This window comes from Antechinus flavipes, chromosome 1, assembly GCF_016432865.1.
Source record: "Antechinus flavipes isolate AdamAnt ecotype Samford, QLD, Australia chromosome 1, AdamAnt_v2, whole genome shotgun sequence".
NCBI lineage: Eukaryota > Metazoa > Chordata > Mammalia > Dasyuromorphia > Dasyuridae > Antechinus > Antechinus flavipes.
The window spans coordinates 255,898,910-255,921,536 of NC_067398.1; the positions used below are offsets into that span (position 1 = coordinate 255,898,910).

Here is a 22,627-nt window from a genome sequence, read left to right on the forward strand (position 1 = left end):
AGCTTTTTATTAATTTATTTATGTCATGTTGCTTTTTTTTAAAATATCTGATATTTTTTAAAAAACAACTGTACAAATTTGTAAACTGGCTAGCCAAAGTCAAAGGCTAACTATGACTATGAACAGAGGAAAGACCAACTGGTCCATAAGTCTCCATCAGCGCACTGTTCTAATTGAGCTAACTGGTTCTAAATGTTCAACTACAAGGTCAGAAACCCCAATACAGAGAACATGGTTTTAGGTTAGATGATATCAGTGTATATTGACAGCTAAACTACAGTCAATAATTTAAACTGTAGTTTTTATAAATTTTCTTATATAACAGATGTTTTAAAACTATCATAGGCAGGACTCCATTAATACTATCAACTTTAGGAATGCTAAAAAAAAAAAAAAAACTGGAAAAGGAGAACAAAAATATAGTGCATAGTTGAAATCCATATAGTACTCCAATGTTCAGCTTTATTAAGTACTCTACCAAAATGGTTTATCAAAAAAGAAAACTGTCTCATTTGGGGTTCACGTCTATCTTTCACACTCACAAAATTATGTACTAATTACCAGATGAAATTGTTGAAAGCACAGAAGAAGGGAGGGAAAATAATCACTGTAATATACTTGTTAATTTTCATTGTGAAACTGGATGTGCTTTGAATTAATCTTCACTGTCTCATGTCCATGTAGAACAATGACTGGATACAGATTGGTCTTATCAGATAATTGGTTTATAATCACTGTTAATAAATGTTGTTTTAAAAAGAATAAACAGCTAAAATAAACACATTCTAAAAAATAATTGGTTAGAGGGATCAAATTTATTTTTATGTTTAAGGAAAAGTATATTAAAAAATTTAACTTACATTGCTAACCACAGACTTTTCATCATCTGAGCATGCTTGGTAAAGGGTTCTGAGCACTATTTCTAAGTGCTGTGTAATGTGATCTTCTGCATGGAGTAACAAGACAGCCAGAAGCTGAGCTGATTTTACTCTATTTCCCACAACCCAGTCTGTTATATCATTACAGATGGCTGGGAGAATTTTGGAGAGGTTTCTGAAAACAAGTTCTCGACATCCCAATCCTGGGCGAATCACTGGAGGAAAAAAGAAAACAAAACAAAAAAACCCTGTAATTAAAAAAACTTTGCTCACAAACTAAATTCAGGGAAAACAATACGACATTTTTTAACATTTACAATATAGGAAATAAGATTTATAGGCAATACCACTTCTTCCTTAATCATCTTATACTAAAATCTAGTACAGTGCCTGGAATACAGCAAATGCTTGTTGTCTGATATTTGTTGCTTCACAATAAAGAAAAATCACAACTTTAAAAAACATGGATAGGTGAATACATGAACAGGATAATTAAACACTAATGGAAATGATGAAAACAAGAAAAATTCTGTTTTAACTTGTATGTCCTCATTCATGGGTTTCCTTATAATTATGCTATTACCAATTCAAAAGGACAAATTTTGCTTTAAGAGGAATATATGCAATTTTTTCCTGATGATTTTAAGGAAGATTATAAAGATATATTAACTAATATGGTGCTGAACATACAAGTTGCCTTTCAACGTCATAGAAAACCAAACATTTTTTTAAAATGGTAACTATAACAATAAATCATTAACTTTTAAGGAACATGTTCTCTTAAAAAGCATCATTTCCTAATGATTTCCCCCCTTCCCACTTTTGCTATTTATTTTTACAGTAACGTAATTTCTTTGGAGTGACATTTATTGTTTAAATAAATGTATTGCCATTTTTTAATCCACCACTTGCCTTTGCCCAACAAGAAATCTGTGCTTAGAGAACAAAAGACAGCAGATTGAACTTTTAAAAAAAGTTTACATGTGATTTTTTCTGATAACCAGTTTGACTCAATGTAACCTATTTCATTTCTCCATCTGTCCCAAATTATCTTATGTAAATGTCTATACACACATACAGATACTCATACATATATCCTTTTTTTAAGTTATTAAAGCTTTTTATTTTCAAAAGAGCATGAATAATCTTTCAACATTGACTCTTGCAGAACCTTGGGCTCCAAATTTCCTCCCCTCCCCCCTTTCTCCTAGGGACCAATAAACCAATATATGTTAAACATATTAAAAATATGTTAAATCCAACATATGTATACATATTTATATGATTATCTTTCTTTCTACACACAAAAAAATCAGATCAAAAAGGAAAAAAATGATAAAGAACAATATGCAAGAAAAACAACACACATATCTTAAGTATAGTTTTGGAACTACAAAATCTATATAGAAACTTAAAAATTCTACTATACTAAATCATGATCCAATTTTAATTTGCAGGAGAAAACCATTTAGAATTATAAAAAAGTAACAACAAATGGTAAAAGACCATAAAAAAAAATTAAAAAAAGCCTTTATACAAAGATAAATATGGAGTGAAATCCTATGTGACCACAGGCATAAATTTAAAAAAAAATAAAGGATTCTTTTAGACCCTTCTCTTTCAATAGTTCCTTCATTTCAGATGTTTAAATTCAGACATTTTATCCCTCTAGCTACCTACTGTCAAAATTGTTTTTCTTTCTACAATAAACTGTCTGCACCTGTATCCTAAGGCAATGATTGTTGCTGCTCAATGGAAAGTCATTCAATTGTTCTGTTGGCCATGAACATTCATCAGTCTTCACTTTTCTAGTGACCTGTTATGGCTGTCACTGGGAGATCAAAGCACAAGGTGGTTGTGCTGTTCAGTTCATTAGTTTTCAAGTAGGAAAAGATAGGGAGGCAAAATCTTTTGGGGTCCATTATATAAAGAAAAGGAACTAAATTTATTTCAGTTTTAGAGAGAATAAGACTATTGTTCTCTTTTTTAAATTATGGAAAAAGAACTTAAGTTCAGGCCTTTTCATTATTACATAGTAGCTTAAAAAAAAAAAGTCGGATGCAATTTGGCAGGAAAGGTAAACAATATGAATCTACCCTCAGGTCTAAAGCAATTATTAACTTCTTAGGACTATAGTCCAAAACCACCAGGTCAGGTGCCCAGAAAGAAAGCTCAGCAATCACCTATTAATCTTTTCTTTGAAAACATAATTGCAGTACTTTAGCAAGCAAAATGCATTAAAAAAAGGCAATTTAAGTAGGCAAAAGTCAGCAAGATTGTACAAAGGGAACAATGGTACTGGTTAAGCTTTTAAGGAATACAAATTTATTTATTACATTACATTAAAAGATTTATTCAACCTTAAGTAACAGGAGATAAGAGTGATGCAAATATTTATAAAGTTAACTCCTATGATTTATTTTTGTTACAGAATCAAAATAAAATGGTTAATAGTTTAACTTCTAAAAATGCATGATAAGCAGGAGAAATAATTGATGTTACAAAGACGATGCTTGCCACAAAACACAATTGAGGCTCAAAGTTGAAAAAATGAGATATTCAAAAGGGAACCAAAAAGTGTCATGTCAAAGTTCACATCTTAACTATAAACTAAGATCTAATAGGTAGGAGAAGAAAACAATGTTAATAAGCAATAAAATCCTATTACCTCTCACTCCCGAAGATCAAAATTCAAATTTTGGCTCAAGACAAAAGCAAAAATGAATTTACTTGTCTATTCCTAGTCCCTGTTTTTTCTCATCACAACATGACCACAAATTTTGATTAAAAGTTATAAAGAATTGTGAGACAATCTCCTTTCCTCCCCAACTTAATGATAGTGGAATCTCAGAATCAAAGTTAATAATCTAAGACATTAATACTTCTAACTAAGTAGAAACTTATGGTTGCTAAACTGAATTGAACATTATAGAAACTCAAAATCATAGTCATTCCTCTAAAATGACTCAGTGTACTTTTGGGAAAATGTCTTCCCCATGCTTCAATTTCTTTACTATAAAATAGGGACAATAAATGTATAGCGATATAGTTAACAACTGTAAAATCAAAAATTCAAGAGATTATCAAAATATGTCTAAAAATTCTTCCAAAATATGTTGTATACAAATGTCTAAATAAGGTCAACCAAATCATAACACATCTTCAATATAACAATAATATAGTATAACTAAAAACCATCTTAACAGCTAGATGGTGCCATGGTGCACAGAGTGCCAGGCCTGAAATCAGGAAGACTTGAGTTCAAATGGTGTTAATGACCACACCAAATTGCGAAAGTCCCCACAGCTGTGATTTATAATACACTTGAAGGAACTGCAAATCAGCCTTTACAGACAGCAGATGCTGTTTGTGGATTGGGAATAAAATCAAGGCAAGAGGGAAGAGGAAAGAGGTCAGAGAATGCAACTGCCTTTCACTCTCCTTGTATAGTTATCCTCCTCTCAAGTGAAAGGATCTATTCTGCTGGTCAGAATTAGCTCCCCAGCAGCTACTAGCAGAGGGCTTCCATAACCAAATGGAACCTCAGATACCCACTAATTGTGTGACTTACAGATAGATCACTTGTTTGCCTCAATTTCCTCATTGATAAAATTAGCTAGAGCAGGAAATAACAAACCACTCCGGTATCTTTGCCAAGAAAATCTCAAATGGGATAAAAACTACCTTAAAGTCTTTTATGAAACTCGCTACAATATTATTTGGTCAAACAACCACTTACAACATTGTTTTTAATGGAACTGACTTCCTATTATTCCTCTTCCTATCCCATTCCATGCCTTTTCACTTAATATTTTAAGACAATATAAGACAGGACATCCCTACAATATAAAAGACTTCCTTGTGTCAAACACTTTAGTGGAATAATTGTTCTGTTATTTAATTTCATGACTGATAAAATTTTTCTTCTTATGGAAAACTAGTTTTTCAATATTGACCCTTGCAAAACCCTCTGTTCCAACTTTTCCCACCCCTTCCCCTAGATGGCAGGTAGTCCAATACATGTTAAATATATTAAATCCAATACATGTATACTTATTTATACAGTTATCTGCAAGCCTTTCCACTCTTTCTGTTATTGTGTGCTTGCATTTTTGTTTTCCTTCTCAGGATTTTTTTTTCTTTCTTTCTTTCTAGATTCCAATTTTTCTTGTGTAGCAAGATAACTGTATATAGTCACAAACATTAACAAGTGGGCAGAAGAGTGAGGATTTAAAGGAAGTATATAAAAGATTCCAAAGCAAGGGCCCATGAATAAATATCTTAAGAGTGGCCCAGCAACAGGAAATCATTTGAGGTCAAGTTAGGGATGGAAGATAATCTTTTTATCCCTTTCTTCACTAACAGTTCCAACCTAACTCATTGGCCAAGACTCAAAAGCAGTCAATAGCACTTGGCAGTCTATTTAAAGCTCCAATCTGACACTCCTTTGCTTTCTGCAGTTTAAAATATATCACACCTTGTATTCAAACCTTCCTCTTTTCCAAAGCTAAATTAATATACATCCAAAAAGTGATGGTAGTCTGGGCTGTCAATGACATTACAGATATGCATTAAAAGGAGAGTCTACTTGTAGTCCAAAGAGAATACAAGAAATAATTTGGTTCTATTCTCTTACATGAAATAGACCTGGTAGGTCTCACCATTATGAAGAAGTGCTTCATTTTTCACTCAAGCATTGGAAAGGAAAACAATTTTAACAGAAAAATAATTTCAAAGGAGGACTCCAGAACTCACTGTCACAATGCAATCTTACTGCTGGGGATTCCTGAATGTGATTGTCAGATTCATGTCAAGCGTGAACTTGCTCTTTTGCAAGGTAAGAGCATTTTGCTCTGGTAAATAGCTGTCTTGAAGACTATAAATGACACTCTTCTAATCTTTGCAAGGACTCATTGTGGCTTTAATGCTTCAAAGACATCAGTATAGTACGTAACAGAAAATGTGCGCAAAATTAAGGAGCTATCTAGAAACATATGGTCAACAAATTTGGTTATGCTTTTCGCCTTTCCTTTTCTTTAAAAATAACTAAAATTACAATTCTAACAATGTCTAAACTTCTAAGTCTGGGCATACCTTCTATACCTTCATTTGAAAGGCTATTAATTACATATGAGCACAATGTTTTGTAATAGTGACTTGAGGTTCATTTCCATAAGCCTGTCAATATAGATTTGAGATACTGTAAAGAAACTATAAAGAATAAATCACAAAAAAGATTTTTAAATGTAGATTTGTAGCCTAAGAACAGAAAATTAATTCTAGGAAAAAATGTTGAAAATCTAATAAAGTTTAGATTTTGTAAATACAAAAGCAAAGGTTCCCAAGCACTGAAATCACAACCCTCCCTCCCTTTCCCCTACCCCCTTTTAAAACATAACCTAACATTGTCATGGCTAGAAGCATTTTACAATGGGTGATTTCATTTTTGAATTGTTCATACAAAAGATAGAAAGGATGTTGTACAGAATTAAATTAACTCAATTCAACTATGAAGTCATAGTTGGAATAAATAGACTGCTGCAAGAAAATGTTAGTCCTAATTACATCCAAATAACTAATTTTAATGGTTATAAACATTACTTCTGTTTTCAACAGTTTTTACTTCATGCTCTGGCTGGAAGAATTTATATTCCTGTCAGACTCTGAAAGGAGCATCAAACAAAATTAATTTTTTTAGTTTATTCTAGACTGGTTTGTTTCACTGGGGAAATAAACTTTTTCTTTTAAAAATATTTATCTGTTAACCCCAATTGCTTAAAAAAAAAAATCTGCATTCCTGCTGACAAAAAGACATGGAACTCTCCTTACTGAGTACTTAATAGATTTCCTTTTTTATAAGATAAGTAGCATCAGGGCAGCTTGGTAACAAGTGTATAGAATCCTGGAATCAGGGAGATCTGAATTCAAATATGAGTTCAACGTGGATGCAATCCTGGTAAGTCACTGAACTCTATTTGCCCTCATTTTCTCATCTGTAAAATAAGCTGAAAAAGGAAATGGCAAACCATTCCAGTATCTTTACCAAGAAAGCCTAAATCAGATCACAAAAAGTCAAATGTGATTCAAAGGACTGAATAACAACAAATCACTAGAGCTGGAAGGGATCATAAAGATCTTTAAATTCAAGCACTGCCCAACTCATTATAAGTACTCACTTTCCCAATTGTGGATTAGAAATAACTTAGCAGTTCACAACATTTTTATTGCTAAAAGGTCCTGACTTCTTTAAGCCTCGAAGCTTAAAAACCCAAACCAAAAAAACAGCAAGGTTAAGACTCCCTCACAAGAAATGATGGGCAGAAACAGCTACACCCAAAGAAGGAATACTGGGAAATGAATGTGAACTATTTGCAGTTTTGATTTTCTTCCCGAGTTATTTTTACCTTCTGAATCCAATTCTCCCTGTGCAACAAGAGAACTGTTCGGTTCTGCAAATATGTATTGTATCTAGGATATACTGCAACATGTTTAGCATATATAGGACTGCTTGCCATCCTGGGGGGGGGGGGGGGAGGAGGGAGGGAGGGGAAAAAACGAAACATAAGTGATTGCAAGGGATAATGTCGTGTAGAAATTATCCTGGCATGGATTCTGTCAATGCGAAGTTATTATTAAATAAAATAAAATTAAAAAAAAAAAAAAAAAAGACTCCCTCACAAGATATGCCCTTCAACCCTTTTTGTGGCAGTCCCTTTTTCATAGTGGCTAGCAACTGGAAACTGAATGGATGCCCATCAATCGGAGAATGGCTGAACAAATTATGGCATATGAATGTTATGGAATATTATTGTTCTGTAAGAAATGACCAGCAGGATGATTTCAGAGTGGCCTGGAGAGACCTATAAGAACTGATGCTAAGTGAAACGAGCAGCACTAGATCATTGTATATGACAACAAGAAGACTATATGATGATCAATTCTGATGGATGTGGCTCTCTTCAAAAATGAATTAATTCAGGCCACTTCCAATTGTTCCGTAATGAAGAGAGCCATCTACACCCAGAGAGAGGGCTGTGGGAATTGAGTGTGACCACAATATAGCATTTTCTCTTTTTCTGTTGTTGTTTGCTTGCATTTTTGTTTTCCTTCTCAAGTTTTGTTTTTCTTTTCCTTTCTAGATCTGATTTTTCTTGTGCAGCAAGATAACTATGGATATGTATACATATATTGGATTTAGCATATATTTTAACATGTATTAGACTACCTGCCAATAGGGGGAAAGGGGAAAAGAAGGGGAAAATTTGGAACAGAATTCACATGGTAGGATGGAGAACTAGGAGTTCTAGAAAGACATCTGAAATCCCACAAGTAGAGAGGAAGGGGAAAACCACAAAGAGAAGGAATAACCATTGTGACTGCTGTGTACTAGATACTGTGCAAAGTGTTGAAAAATTACCCATGCATATGTTTTGTAAATAAAAAGCTATAATTAAAAAAAAAATTTTCTAAAAAGAAGTAATAAGATCAGACAGAAAGCTCTGCAACAAACCTTTGAACTGCAGAAAGCTATTTGATTTGAAATAGACATTGTATAGCGGTATAAGCTATGCTACAAAAAAACTGATCCAATCGAAGTACCTCAATGTTTATGTATCTGATTTATCCCAATACCCATATTTATGTATGGCAAATAAGGACAGTTATTTGCATCCAACTTGCCTACTTAGCATAGTATCTTTACTGCAGAAGGTGCTCAAGTATTTGTTGATTAGTGTAGTAAGCAATTCAAGAGTATAAACTACAGTATTAAGAATCTGTAAAAAGGTGTTACAAAAACAGTATATTCTACAAAGAATTTATAAAGTTTAAAATCATCTAACAATATTCAAAACCAAGATAATTCTGTCACATTATATGTCCTAAATGGCTACTATCCCAGTGTTAAACAGCACAAATGTTAATTTTTAAATACCAATTAAGAGGAAAAAAATCACTCGGGTTTGAAGGGAGGAAAACTTCTTCAAAAAGTCCCATAGAAAAGAGAAAATAATAATTTGTATGTGTCAGAGGCAGTTGGAATTAAGTAACTTGAACAGGGTCACACAACTCGTATTAAGTATCTGAGGCCATATTTGAACTCAGATCCTCTTGACTCCAGAGTTGCTGTCCTTTCCACTACACATTTAGCTGTCCTGGAAACAAATTTCTTTTTTTGTTGTTGTTGTAAGACATTGGAATCAAGAGACTTGCCCATGATCATACAGATAGGAAGTGTTTTTTAAGTGTCTGAGCTTGGATTTAAATTCGAATCCTCCTGATTCTAGGGCCGCTGCCTTATTCACTGCACCATCTAGCTGCTCCAAAAATAAATTTTAAAATAAGCCTAAGTATTCTTTATGTTTTTCTATAAATTTTAACTTTTTTTCCCCCAAGGAAAGAATTTCTTTTCAAATTTGTTTTGTAAATCAGCATAAAAAAATTACTGCTTCTAATTTTCTTAACTTCTATTTCTTCCTTTACAAAAGATCGATTCTAATGTCTTATAGTGATGCATTAGTACCCTGAGGTTCAAAAAAAGATTATGCCACAGAAGCTTAAATTATAACAAGTTTTAAATACAGACTGGTGGATGACTTTACATGTCTATAATCCATGGACAAATCTATCCAATTTTAGAGAAAATAACCATTAGGTTGGGTAATGAAGTTTAAGGCCAGAATTAATTTGAAAAAGTAACTCAATCAGAGAGAGACTGCTATCTGCATTAATGAAAGAAGTATCGGTATGAATGAAATCACTGATTTGAAATATTAAAACTACAACTCTGATTCATGCCTTTTAAACCATGCATACTTATTTTACACTAGATTTGTTGGTCTTTATAAATATTGGATACTAAGCTATTTATTTGTATAAGATATAATTATTGAAAAGGAAAAAAAATTCATTATTTGATGTAATGATTCTGATGAGGAATATCTCAATTTGATAATCTTTCATCAAACATTATACAAAAGACAGTAATTTATTATAATGCTGTATTTCACAGGTTAGCAACATTGTCCTTGAGAGCAAAAACTTGATCTTTAAAATAATTTAACATCAGAGACTCAAGCATGAGAAGTGCTATAGTAATAGATTGTAAATTTCTCACACATTTACTATATACTTGTTTGATTCAGGTTATAGTGTATTTTTTTTTCCTTTGCCAACACATATAATATCATTTTAAGCAACAAAATATTTAGTTTACAATGAAAAAGTAAATAAAATATTTTCTAAATCTGTTAATGAGCCAAAAATTTCATGAGAGAAATAGGAAATTAATTTTAATGTCAACTCAAAGACACAGGAACATCATAAAATATAAAATTACTATCTGACTTGTGGTTTAAGGGTTATCTTCATGTAGATATTTTCTGTAAATATTTTCCTAACACCTAAGTCAAGAAATATAAAAGAAGATAGAATTAGGAATTCCCAAAAAATTTGCTGTAAAGAATAATTTGTGAGTCCAACATCTAATCATATCCATATTACTTGAACCATAACTGCCATGTCTAAAACAAAAAATGAAGACATTTAAGATTGATTTGAGAGGCAGTGTCCTAGGACTTCTTTAGCAGAGATAATTTTTCTCCTTAACTTCAATTTGGTGGTTCTATTGTCTCTTCTCAAATAGTATGAAAATCTATTTGGCTGATAAATGTTATAACCATTTCTATAAGAGAGTAAGATTTTCAATTTGACAAAAGAAAGAACAATTCTTTTAAGACACAGATAGATACATAATGTTGCTTTCCAAATTAAACTCAGACGGTTATATAATTCTAGGCACTGAAGGACTTTCCTGGAACCTCAGAATCCCTTTCCTGAACAATTGTTCTATTGTCTAACCCATTATTTAGACAGTTAGGCAGAGAAGTAACTAGAAAGCTGAGCCTGGTGTATGGAAGATCTGAGGCTAAATTTAGCCTCAGATACTGTGTGTCAGGAGAAGTCACTTAAACTCTGTTTGCCTCAATTTCCTCATCTGTAAAATAGTGATAAGAAAAGCAATTACCCTGAAAAGTTGTTATGAGGATCAAATGAGATAATACTTGTAAAATGCTTAGTGTAGTGCCTGGTACATAGTAGACACTACATAAATATTTACTGCCTTCCTCTACTTGTCATCCTATGAAGATCACTATTAATTTTGGATTGCCTTTTGGAAATTTGGCTAATTATTATTTCATAATACTTACCTCCTTTAGGGTAATGGAATGGTGGAGGAGAAGCAAAATCAAGCTTATCCTTCAGATCATCTTCATTTTCTTTTTGCCACTGTAGACCTATCTTCTCCCAGAGGCTGACAGCCAATTCCCTACAAAATAAATAGAAAAAAAAAAATTTTAAATGCCAACTACACATTCATGATAGGAAAGAGTTGTGTTGGAAGATATGAAAATCAATTCTTATTGATTTAAATTAAATCTGTGTGAATGAATGTTATTTGGATAGTTTGAATTTATCTGACTTAGAAATAAAACTATAAGTTTTCTCATAACATTGAAAGAAGACATTTTGAACTTTTGAATTTTTGACCACAGTTGAATGAAAATCTAAGAATTGATTTTTTGTGATATCCTTGCATCAAAAGCACAATTAAGATGTAAAACACATATTTGCCTGATATTTTGACAATAAATCTTGAAAGAATGAAGTTAAAGAAAATTTATATTCTACCTAATTTGTAACAACTGAAATCCAATGAAATCTTATAAATGAACCTGAAGTAAAGGCATATTTATAAAATTATTTTCAAAGTAGAAAATAAAATAGAAGTTTTAAATATATAATACATAATATACAACAATATACATATTATATATAATAATATACTACACATAGCACATATAATACTATATATAAATTATATAAACTGAAACTGCAAAAATATATAAAATATAACTATACCACTAAAACAACATATATATATATACATATATATATATATATATATATATATAGAGAGAGAGAGAGAGAGAGAGAGAGAGAGTATTTTAGAAGTATAGTTATAGTTTATATTCAGTACTATCATGGTATGGAAATGATCTTGAGTTCTTAAAAACTAAGCCAGTGCAAGTCCAGGGCAGATACCTACTGAGCTGCAAAATTTTACAATTTTTAAGAAAGAAACGGCCAAACTCCAGGAAAAAATACCATTCCCAATAGCAAAAATTACTTATATTAAGAATTTTCTAGGTTGTTTCACATTTATACCAAGAAAGCATACTAAAAATAAGGGCATTTTATATTTCTTTCCTCATTCTTGAACATGTATTACATACATAAGCATGTAATACTGCATATCCTGACTGATTTGATGGCTAATTTTTCTTTCTTTCTCTTTTATTCCAGGGGATTGCTGTGGGCTGATGGGTGGGAAGGGGTGGCATGGAAAGGGAAGTAAAGAGGGGAGCACAGAACAGGAATAAATTGTTTTTTATTAAGAAAAAGGGTATTTTTACATTAAATATCAATATTATATCCTGCTTACGTGACTTCAGGGATTTCATCATCAAAGCTGCTCAGTAACAAAGGAATTAGCTTATGAAAGAATGAATATCTGTCTCTCAAATGTAACAGCCAGTTTCCAACAACAGAAGTCACAGCATGCCGAACCTATTTATAAAAGAAAATAAGAGTTTTATTATTTTGCAGAAAGAATGCACAAAGTAAATTTTATATTATTATTTTTAAAATCTTCAGTCACTCCTTTACAATCCCTCCCAAAAGTCCTGAATGTGAATTGTAGCCTCAATTAATACATAGACACACTAATGTGAATACCCTAAAATGCAGTACTAGGCAAATATAGAACTCCCTCCCATGTAAGGATTCTGGTTCTGTAATCATATTCATAGTTCTTCTACTTTTCATGTGGCCAGTTCTCAATAGAAAAAAAGAAATTAAGCTAAGTAAACAGCTTTGATTCTTGATCATCTGTCAACGTAAACTGTCCTGTTTTCACCATGTGTGCTAGAACCTATATCCCTTTTCAGATGATACATATCAAAACAGGTAATTGAATAGACTATTACATTTTCTGAAACACTGACTTACAGACACTGTGCTTCACAGGCCTCACTTCTTAATAACATGTAAAATCCTGGTTTTAAGTACTAGACCATTCTGAAGTATTAGTATGTACATAAGTAATCCTAGGAGACCAAAGAAGTTAACTGTACTTAGCTGCCTACTTTCTTTTTGGTAAAGAACTTGAATGTTTCTTGGGTTTTTTTAGGTTTAAGCACAATCTAAACAATTGATTAATAATTTTTTGTTATGATGAAATAATCAACAAGCATTTTATCCGGGGCTTACTATGTACTGAACACTGGGATACAAAGACAAAAATGAATAGTCTTTGATTTCAAAGAGTTTACTTTCTAGTGACAAAACAAATAGCTATCATGTTTTCCTAGTCTTTAATAGTTTCAGTAGCCAAATGCCTCCTAAAATAAGAATATAGTGAAAAAAATGAAATGATACAGGACTACACTAATAATCAAAAACCTAAGGAAAAATGTTTCATACTGACCAAAATAACAAAAAGAAAACTAAAACCAAAAAGCATCAAAATTGTTATTGCAGTGACTAATCTTGATTCCACATGGTGAAACATGCCTTCTTCCTCTTAGTAGAAAGATAGCAAATTCTAGGAATAGAAAGAAGCATATAATGGTATATGCTGTTCATATATTATTTTGTTTTATGTTACAGAACAGGCTCCTAAGTGGAGAGAGATTATTGAAAAGAAATAATTTTTTTATTACTTAAGAAAACTTTTTTTTAAAAGCATTTTTCTTGATAGAAAGAATGCATTATATCTAGATGAAAACCAAAAGGAATCCAAAATGGCTCCAAGTACATTGTAAATCTATAATTATATAACCATTATAAAATTTACTTTTAATTTCATTTTTACATACAACAGTAGGCAGGTCATAGAGATATTATGACAACATTATTTAAAACACAATGCAAACATTAAGTTTAGTCAGTACTATTTGCTGATAATACTAGAAAGTCTGTCAGTCAAAGACTATATGCCAAAAAAAAAAAAAAAAATCCCAAATCCAACACAGGTAGTGCCAAAACATATGTAAGAATGTACAGTACCTTCATAAATATGACAGCAAAGGCATTCAGAAGAATAATTAGAAATTTATACTGTGCCAATCTGGCAGGATTTAAATATGTTTTTTAGAGTTTTATAATTTTTAAAAACCCTCCCTGAGGCCAATATTCAAGAATACTGAATAAACTTGCTAGAACAAGTCTTGGTGCTCTGCTTCTGCCTTTACTTTGATTGTGACATCTGGCACAGCTGTCCAGGTACAAGGCAGTCAGTACCTATACAATGGGCATTCAGATCTAGAAACAAGAAAGAATGGAACTATTTGTAAAAAGCAAATTTTAAATTTCTCACTTTATAAACTGAAAGAGCTAGGAAGAAAAAAATAAAAAAGGTGGAAGGACGATTTTAGGTATTTGACCTCCCCTATCTCTCTTAATGAGAGCCTAGATAATTGTTTCTATCTATTTCTTGTCAGTGTGCTGAAGAATCTTACAATTTCAACTTAGTGAAAAGATATTTATTCGATTTCTTTTTGCTTATATGATATAAATACTCTGCTGCCAGGTAACAGTTTTACTAAGTAGAAAACAATTTTTAAAATTTCAATTAAAAAAAAAAATCAAAACTCAACTTATCAAAGTGGCTCAAAACAGAAATCTATCAATTTTATCTTTCATGTTACTGACCAAATTTCCCCCAAATTTCAAGATGGGGTGAGGGACAGAAACAAAAAGTAAAAAGCCAATTTAAAAAGAATATTAATGATATATGTACATGAAAAGAAATTGTTATTTCAGGTCTTCTTTTTTGATAAAAGTCATTCTGAAAGAAAGAAGTCCTGGACAACTAGAATTCTACTGTAACAGTATCAGTAAAATATTCAGTTCCATGTCAACAAGGCTATTCTCATTCTGGCCAGCAGTCCATTATAACATTTTCTTTTGCTGACATGAATGGATACAGTAAATTCCTAATGGATATACTCATCAAGGACAAGTTTTTAAAATCATAAAATTAGGGTTAGAAGGGAGCCTGGGTCATCTAATCCAAAGGCTCCATTTCAGAGATGAGAGACTTAGATTCTGAGAGGCCATATACCCTGTCCAAAGTCAAAGAGATAGTAAGGAACAAGAATCAATCCTTTTTTTAAAGTGCCATTCTGTTTTGATAAAGTATTTATACATAGCCTTCTATATGAATAATTTTAGAGCAGTTTGGGGGAGCAGTGAACAGAGAGTTGGGCCTGGAGTCAGAAAGACTCAAGTTCAAGTCTAGCCTCAGACACTGGAGAAGATGTGGTCCTCGAGAGAAGTCAGTGAATGTTGGCCTCGGTTTCTTCAACTAATAGCACCTGCCTTGCAGCATCTTTGAAAGGATCAAATGAGATATCTGTTAAGAAATGTTTAGCATAGTTTCTGGCACATGGAAAGTGTCCTACAAATGCTTATTTCCTGTAATGGAACATCATTATTTTATAAGAAATGATGAGAAGGCCGATTTCAGAAAAGGCTGCAAAGATTTACACGAATTGATCTTAAGTGAGAAGAACCAAAACATTATATATGGTAACAAAATGATGATGTGATGATCAATTGATGACTTGGCTCTTCTCGGTAAGACATTGATCCAAGACAATTCCAATAGACTTGAAATGGAAAATGCCATACACATACAGAGGAAGAAGTATGGAGACTGAATATGGATCAAAGGACAATATTTTCATCCTTTTTCTTTCTCTTGGTTTTTCCTTTTTATTCTGACACAACATGGCTAGTATAAAAATATATTTGGAATAATGGATTGCTTATTTTCTTTTTTCAAGCTTTTTATTTTCAAAACACATGTATAAGCAAGATAAAGGTATAAATATGTATACATATATTGGATTTAACATATATTTTAACACACTTAAAACATGTATTGGACTACCTGCCATCTAAGGGGGGGGGGAGAGAAGAAGGGGATAATTTGGAACATAGGCTTTGCAAAGGTCAGTGTTGAAAAATTACCCATGCATGTGTTTGCAAATAAAAGCTTTAAAAAAAAAACCAAAAAACATATGCATAGATAAGTTTATAATATTCACCCTTGCAAAACCTTGTGTTCCAAATTTTTTTTGCCTTCCCTTCTTCCCACCACCTCCCCTAGAAAGCAAATAATCCAATATATGTGAAACATGCAATTCTTCTATACATATTTCTACAATTATCATGCAGCACAGGAAAAATTAAATCAAAAAGGGAAAAAAAATGAGAAAGAAAACAAAATGTACTGCTTACTGTCTTGGGGAAGGGAGAAAGGGGGAAAAATGGGCAACTCAAATTCTTTGAAAAAAATCTTTATATGTAGTTGGAGAAATTTTTAAAATAAAATATAAAAATAAAAAAATTTCAAATGCTTATTCCTTTTCTTTCCCTTTAAAATGATCAATCACTTTAGCAGCTCTTCAGTTTGTGAACCTTATGTTGCTTAGAGCCTAAACACTTTCCAACATCCCAATCAGTTCTAAGCAAAACCTCTTTATAAAAAGATTCCTCAAATGTCAACAATAACCTACAAATCTGTCAAATGTAATTTTAAATTTCTTATAATGAATTCAAACACATAGAAAATTGGCAAAGCAGCTCTTGCCTTGTCATATGTTACTGCTTTGAAACTAGCAATAACTTTCTTTTTTATGTAACACTTTCCCCTTCTTCCAAATATAGGTATTATTTCAAATGCAGTGAACACCTCAAGTATCTGCTTTAGATAAGCAATAATAAAAATATATAAATTGTATCCCTTCGTTATACAGAAACATTTCCATTTTCAGACTATTACAACATATCCACTTTGATATCCCTTCTGGTTTAGAAAAGCAACCTTCTACCTAAAAGGAGATGCTCAACTATGACCATAACCATGACTACAACTGTGACCACAACTATGACCACTACCATGAATACTACTTCCAAAAGTCTCAAAGCAGTTGCAGACTTTTTGGGCACATTAAACTCTTCTGTCCTTTATTCTCTCTCTTTTTTTTCCCAGCTTCACATTATGAGCAAATTCTCATTTATATGAGGCCTAGCAGCAGTGGACTCAAATTAAGAGTTTGGGGTCTGACTCACTGTAGGGGATTCTTCTTGATTTCCCTCGGTCTTAAAGGATATGGGCTCAATGTGAAACCCTGGCCACCAAGTGCCCTCACTTTTTTCTTTATTGTACCACCCCTCAAAGTCTTCCTTCTGCTCGTATTGGAAATACATTCTGGCCCAAGAAGTACCATGGCATAATTGTAGATTCAGATCTGAAAAGGGTCTTGTTGTTGTTCTGTCATGTCCTATTCTTTGTAACCCTTTTTGGAGCCTGTACAATATTGTGCATCCTAGGCAATCACTCATTTTAGGACCAAACAGGCCCAATTCTATAATTTCCAAGCTCAGGCAAGAGCATGTTAAATAACTTAAAATGAAACATAATTTATACAAAATGGCCTAATTAAAAACATTTTCATCACAATTTCAAAATAGAGGAACAGAGAGAAACTACAGAAAGTGAAGGGTGCCTTATTAAAAACAGAGTTCATATATCCCCTAATTTAGAAATGGTCCAGCTCAGGGAAAAACACAAAACATTCTTACTTGAAAGTAACTGAATTGAATTTTGGGAAAAGCATATGTGTGTGGATAATAACAGAAGCAGTACAATCAAGAAGAGATAATTAAAATCTAAGTGGTAATATGAATTCCTTAAGCCATAAATATCCATTCTTGTTGCTTTTATGGGTTTTATATCTCTACAGCACCAGTAGTCTGGTTCTTTGAAATAGAGAATCAAACAATTATGTTTTAAAAAGAAAGCTGTATATTTTATAGATATCTTATATTCAATTATTTCATCTTTCTGTATCTCAGCTGATAAAAAATTGGAGTGTTGGCCTTTTATTGTCTAATTAGCCTGATCCAGGATTAGTGAGTCTTTCAAAATAAGCAACTGCTTCCAGGAAGTATGAATCTTTAATCTTAGAAAATGCAATAATGCCTTTGGCCACTTTTAACTACTGATCCAAACTCATTCCTATGGTCAAAACTCTATTTCCTTCCTTTCTAATTTTCATGATTTAATCTCCTGGATCTTCAGAAGCAATATAGTTTTTACTTTTCTCTAAAAAGTTGTCTTTCCCAATACTTACTGAAGCTAATCCAAATTTTTTCCACTATTTTCAAGCCATTTGTACATCTTTTCATCACACAATCTTCTCTAGAAGATTGCTCCTAATCAACAAAAAATGTGGAGGGAGTTGAGCAAGGACTTCTCATGCTTTTTTGAGAAAACAGAGATCATTTGCTGCTCCCTTTCCCCCTTCTCATCTCAAAATTTCTTGCTATTATCTCCAACTTCTCTTACTGTAATGAACTTCCCCTTGTGAGTCAGTCAGTCAACAAATACTTAGTAAGGTGCCAGGTACTGTGTTAAGAACTGGAGATACAAAGAAATGGTAAAAGACAGTTCCTATTCTCAAGAAGATTATAATTTTAACATGGAAGGCAACAAACGACTATATACAAATAAGATTTAAACAGGATAAATTGGAAATAATCAACAGAGGGAAGGTACTTCAGTATAATTAGAAGAATAGAGAAAGGCTTGTTGCAGAAAACTGGAATTTTAGCTGGGACCTTAAGGAAGCCAGGGAAGTCAAAACATGGAGATCATGAGAGAGAACATTCCTGGCATTAGAGACTGGGACAAAGTGAATGGATAGAGTGATCTGTTTAAAAAACATCCAGGAAGCCAGCATCTGTGGATCACAGAATACATGGGAAAGTGGGGGTGAGGTGGAGAGTAAGGGGTAAGTTATTGAATACCTGATCTTGTTGATAAGGAGCCAGTGAAATTTACTAAGTTTGTGATATAAAGTTATTAATTATTAATTGTATCTTATTTATTTTTGTTTCTCCCCCAGATATATGGATTTGTGGTACTAAGAAAATACCTAATTTTTATTTAACAAATGAAAGATTGAATAGGTCAGCTAACCCCTGCCCAGACCTTGGCTTCCTCATCTGTTAAATGAAGTGAGAATTTAGGATATGTGTAAATATATAGAGACTAACTGTACATGGGATAAATACGATTAAATAGAAAGTCATTTTCAATTCTATCCACTGTGAACTTATTAAATTACATAGAAGTATTATAAGGAGCAAACTCATTTAATTTTGACCACAAAATAAATTCAATTTTCTTCATATGCCTGTTAATCCTAGAGAATATAAATCAGTATGTAGCAAATAAGCTTTTGTTTCATGAATTAGGTTATTTTCATATGTGCTATTACACTAATCTCTTCTGATAGAATCTACTATACCTTCCAGAATGTTCTTTCATATTTCTGTTTATCTCCTTTAATATCTATTCCAAAACAGATAATAGGAAGCAATGTCAGAAATTCTTATTTTTAGCATTTACATTATATAACTTGGTTTTCAGTAATATCACCACCATATTATACCTAAAGATTACTCTTGGGGCAACTAGTTGATGCAGTGGATAGATAGCACACCAGCTCTGAAGTCAGGAGAACCTGTCAAATTTGGCCTCAGACACTTAACACTTCCTAGCTGTGTGACTTTGGGCAAGTCACTTAACCCCAATTGCCTCGGGAAAAAAAGATTACTCTTGTCTCAGTCTCTTCTCCCCCTACACACATACAGTTTTCAAATCCAAAAATCTGATTTTTATTTTTTTATTCTTTCTCTAATTCATAAGTTTTTTATTTTTTATTTTATTCCTCTAATTCATTTACTTTCCTCTATAATGAAAGAGAAATGGGAAGATAGGGCAGGGAGATGAAGGAAGACCAAAACTCATTTCTTTTGTATGACAGTTTTACCTTTCTTTCAAATTCTGATTTGCTACTTTCTGTCAAGGAAATGTGGAAGAGTTCTAAAGCAATAAAACTAAAAAAAAGTTTTTATTAAGGAACCTCCCACCACCAATTTATTACAATGTGTATATTAAGAAGCAAGTTCCAATTACTCTTTTCCCCAAACCTCATAGCAGTGAAGTTAAAGCAATGACTTCTAGTTTATTGTTCACTGTTTTTCTTACTCAGATTTCATTTTCCTCCTTTCCCAATATTGATCTTATAGTTAACTGGTTCAGTTCAGTATACCTCACTCTCTACCCTTGAATCCCTTGACCTCCTGATCTTGTCATCAATCATGCTTCACTAAATCCCAGTCTTGGATTACCCCTCCCATTTGCTGCTTCTGCTTTTACTCACAGGTTGTTGAACAATGTACAGAACATGGATATCTACAGGCAGCTCAAACTCAATGTGTTATTCCCCACAATTTACTATCTTCCACTGTCAAAGGTATCCGTGATGTAAAAAAAAGTGAAGAACTTCTGTTCTATAGTTCTAAAGATTCTAAAGAACAGTAATCGTCCATCTTTTTCCATTTTATTGAAAATTCTATATCTTGCCAATGAGAGTAATGTAACTGTCAACACAATTCAAAACAATGTAATAGGATGTTCCTTTCCATTAAAGTGAGCTGTTGGCACCACCTAAGCATGTGCTGATAGGAAAGGAAGTCTCAAATAAATAGGAAAAGAAATGAAATCTAAATAAAGAAGGAAAACAAGAGCTAAAAGTTACCTGGGAGACATCATCAAACAGCCTTTGTGCAAAGTGAGAAATAACATCATCCACTGACTTGGCATTGCCAAACTGTATGACCAACCCCGTGGCCTGAATCACGGCCACTCGGACCTTGGAGTGCTGGTGTGAAATCGTTTGCATGAGAGGGGCGATTAAGGATTCCGACTGCATATGGAAATGATCTGCAGAGAAAAGGAGAGAAATCTTTTGAGCGAAAACCCTTGCACCTTCTCGGAGGAAGCCTGCCAGGTCCCCCCGTTACCTGGGATGCTCTGCGCGTAGTTCCCCGCGAGCTTGCAGCTCTCCCTCTTGACGTCGGGGAAAGGGTCCACGATGGTCCTCTGAAGGATGCGCACCATCTCATCCAGGTAGGGGGCCAGGCTCCGGCCGCACAGCTGGACCACGAGGCTCAGCAGCTCCACGAGGGCCAGACGCAGCTCCTCGCACGGCTCCACCAGCGGCCCGGAGCCCACGCCGGCCAAGCGCTGCGTGACGGCGGGCAGGAGCTGCGGCAGCGCGTCTTGAGGCCGGGCTCCATGGCTCAGGCCCAGGCGCAGGAGCTGCACGGCCAGGGCCCGGCACTTCTCAGCCGGGTCTCCCAGGCAGCGGAGCAGCCGAGGCAGGAGCAGGCGGCCGAAGAGTTCCTGGAAGTCGGCACTTGGAGGCTGCGGGGCACCTTCTTCGAGTTCCCGCTGAAGGCCCTCTAGGGCCCGGCGCCGGCTTAGCTTGCTCTCGGCTTCCAAGCCTGGAAGCAGGCGACTCACTGCTTGGCTCAGCTCCTGGGTCGGGCGCCTATCTCCGGCGGCGCCGGGACCTTCGAGCACACGAGCCTCTGTCACTAACGCCGCCATGACTTCTGCGTTGTTCGTTACTAAGGAGAAACCAAACTTTTACGACGGTCACAGGACGGATTACGGCAATACGGGTAGTCCCGAGGGGAAAACAACTCCATATGTACACAAGAACAAAAAAAACTTTATTGAGCTCATATTGGAAAAGGACAGAACAAAGAGCTGTGATACTGCTGTTTCTCAATTGGAACCTAGCTCTCTATGAAGGGGGAGGGATAGTATGCTGACTATGGTAGCAAATGAGATCACACTTGTGCAGTGTTTTACAAACTTTAAAACAGCATAGAAATAGAACCGCTTTTCCCCCTCTTTCTCCTTTTCCTCTTCCTCCTTCTTAATCTGGAATGAGATGAATTGGATAAACTGAGTGAAGAATATGTAGGGGGAGAAGAGAAAGAGACAAAAGTATTTTTTTTTTTTTTTTTTGTTGAGGCAATTGGGGTTAAGTGACTTCCCCTAATTGTTACTTGAGAATGTGCAATAACCAGTTGAGCTATAGCTAAAAGCTGCAGCTCTTCATTTATCTTAAATATTTCCCTCCTGTTTCCCTTCCCCCCTTTTTCATTATCATTAAGAAACTAACATTGTAGAGTATGTTATTGACTAATATTCTTTATTTCTGGGGTACATATTTAGTCTCGGGGTAAATTAGAACTCCCTAGCCAATGGGACTGTTGAGGTTGGGAAGGAGGCCCCAAAAATTTGAGTCATAGACTAGTGTCATGAAGTGTCTCAAAAGAATTTGCAGGCTTGAATCCATTTCCTAGTCAAGGGGCAAAGTTTTATTGTGATTATAGTGCCATTACAAGTGGGCTAAGTTCCAAAAGAAATTAGCAAAGTCTTAAGAGAGAGGAGACCCCTTTTTCCAGCTTTCTATCATTGACATGCTAATTCTATGACCTAGAGGAATAGTCCCAGCAAAATTTGTTTATCACTCACTGACCAACAGATTTCCTGTTTGACAATCAGCAATGAACTGAGAAGTGGTCTATTCACTATTGTCTCGGGAGTTTGGGACTATCCTAAGGCCAGAAGCTATCTGACTGAGGAATGGTCTATTCAGAATCAGACAGATTGGGTGTGGGAGTTTCCTGAGGCAGACTCCAAAGTCAAAAGATTTAGAATTATTGACTGAACAGGAAACCCCCCTAAAATC

General features: G+C 34.0%; 1 protein-coding gene across 1 annotated transcript in view; it reads right to left on the reverse strand.

Moving 5' to 3' along the window:
- The window catches only part of DNAAF5 (dynein axonemal assembly factor 5), a 57,659-nt gene extending 36,136 nt beyond the window's left edge, over window positions 1-21,523 (reverse strand). Inside the window, exons 1-5 of the mRNA XM_052000455.1 lie at window positions 20,883-21,523; window positions 20,618-20,802; window positions 12,382-12,506; window positions 11,087-11,205; window positions 861-1,093 (exon numbers count right to left, since the gene is read on the reverse strand). Coding sequence (XP_051856415.1) covers window positions 861-1,093; window positions 11,087-11,205; window positions 12,382-12,506; window positions 20,618-20,802; window positions 20,883-21,471 — 1,251 coding nt within the window. The 5' untranslated portion in view covers window positions 21,472-21,523. The remainder of the gene's footprint in view (window positions 1-860; window positions 1,094-11,086; window positions 11,206-12,381; window positions 12,507-20,617; window positions 20,803-20,882) is intronic.
- Between the last annotated feature and the right edge of the window lie 1,104 nt (window positions 21,524-22,627).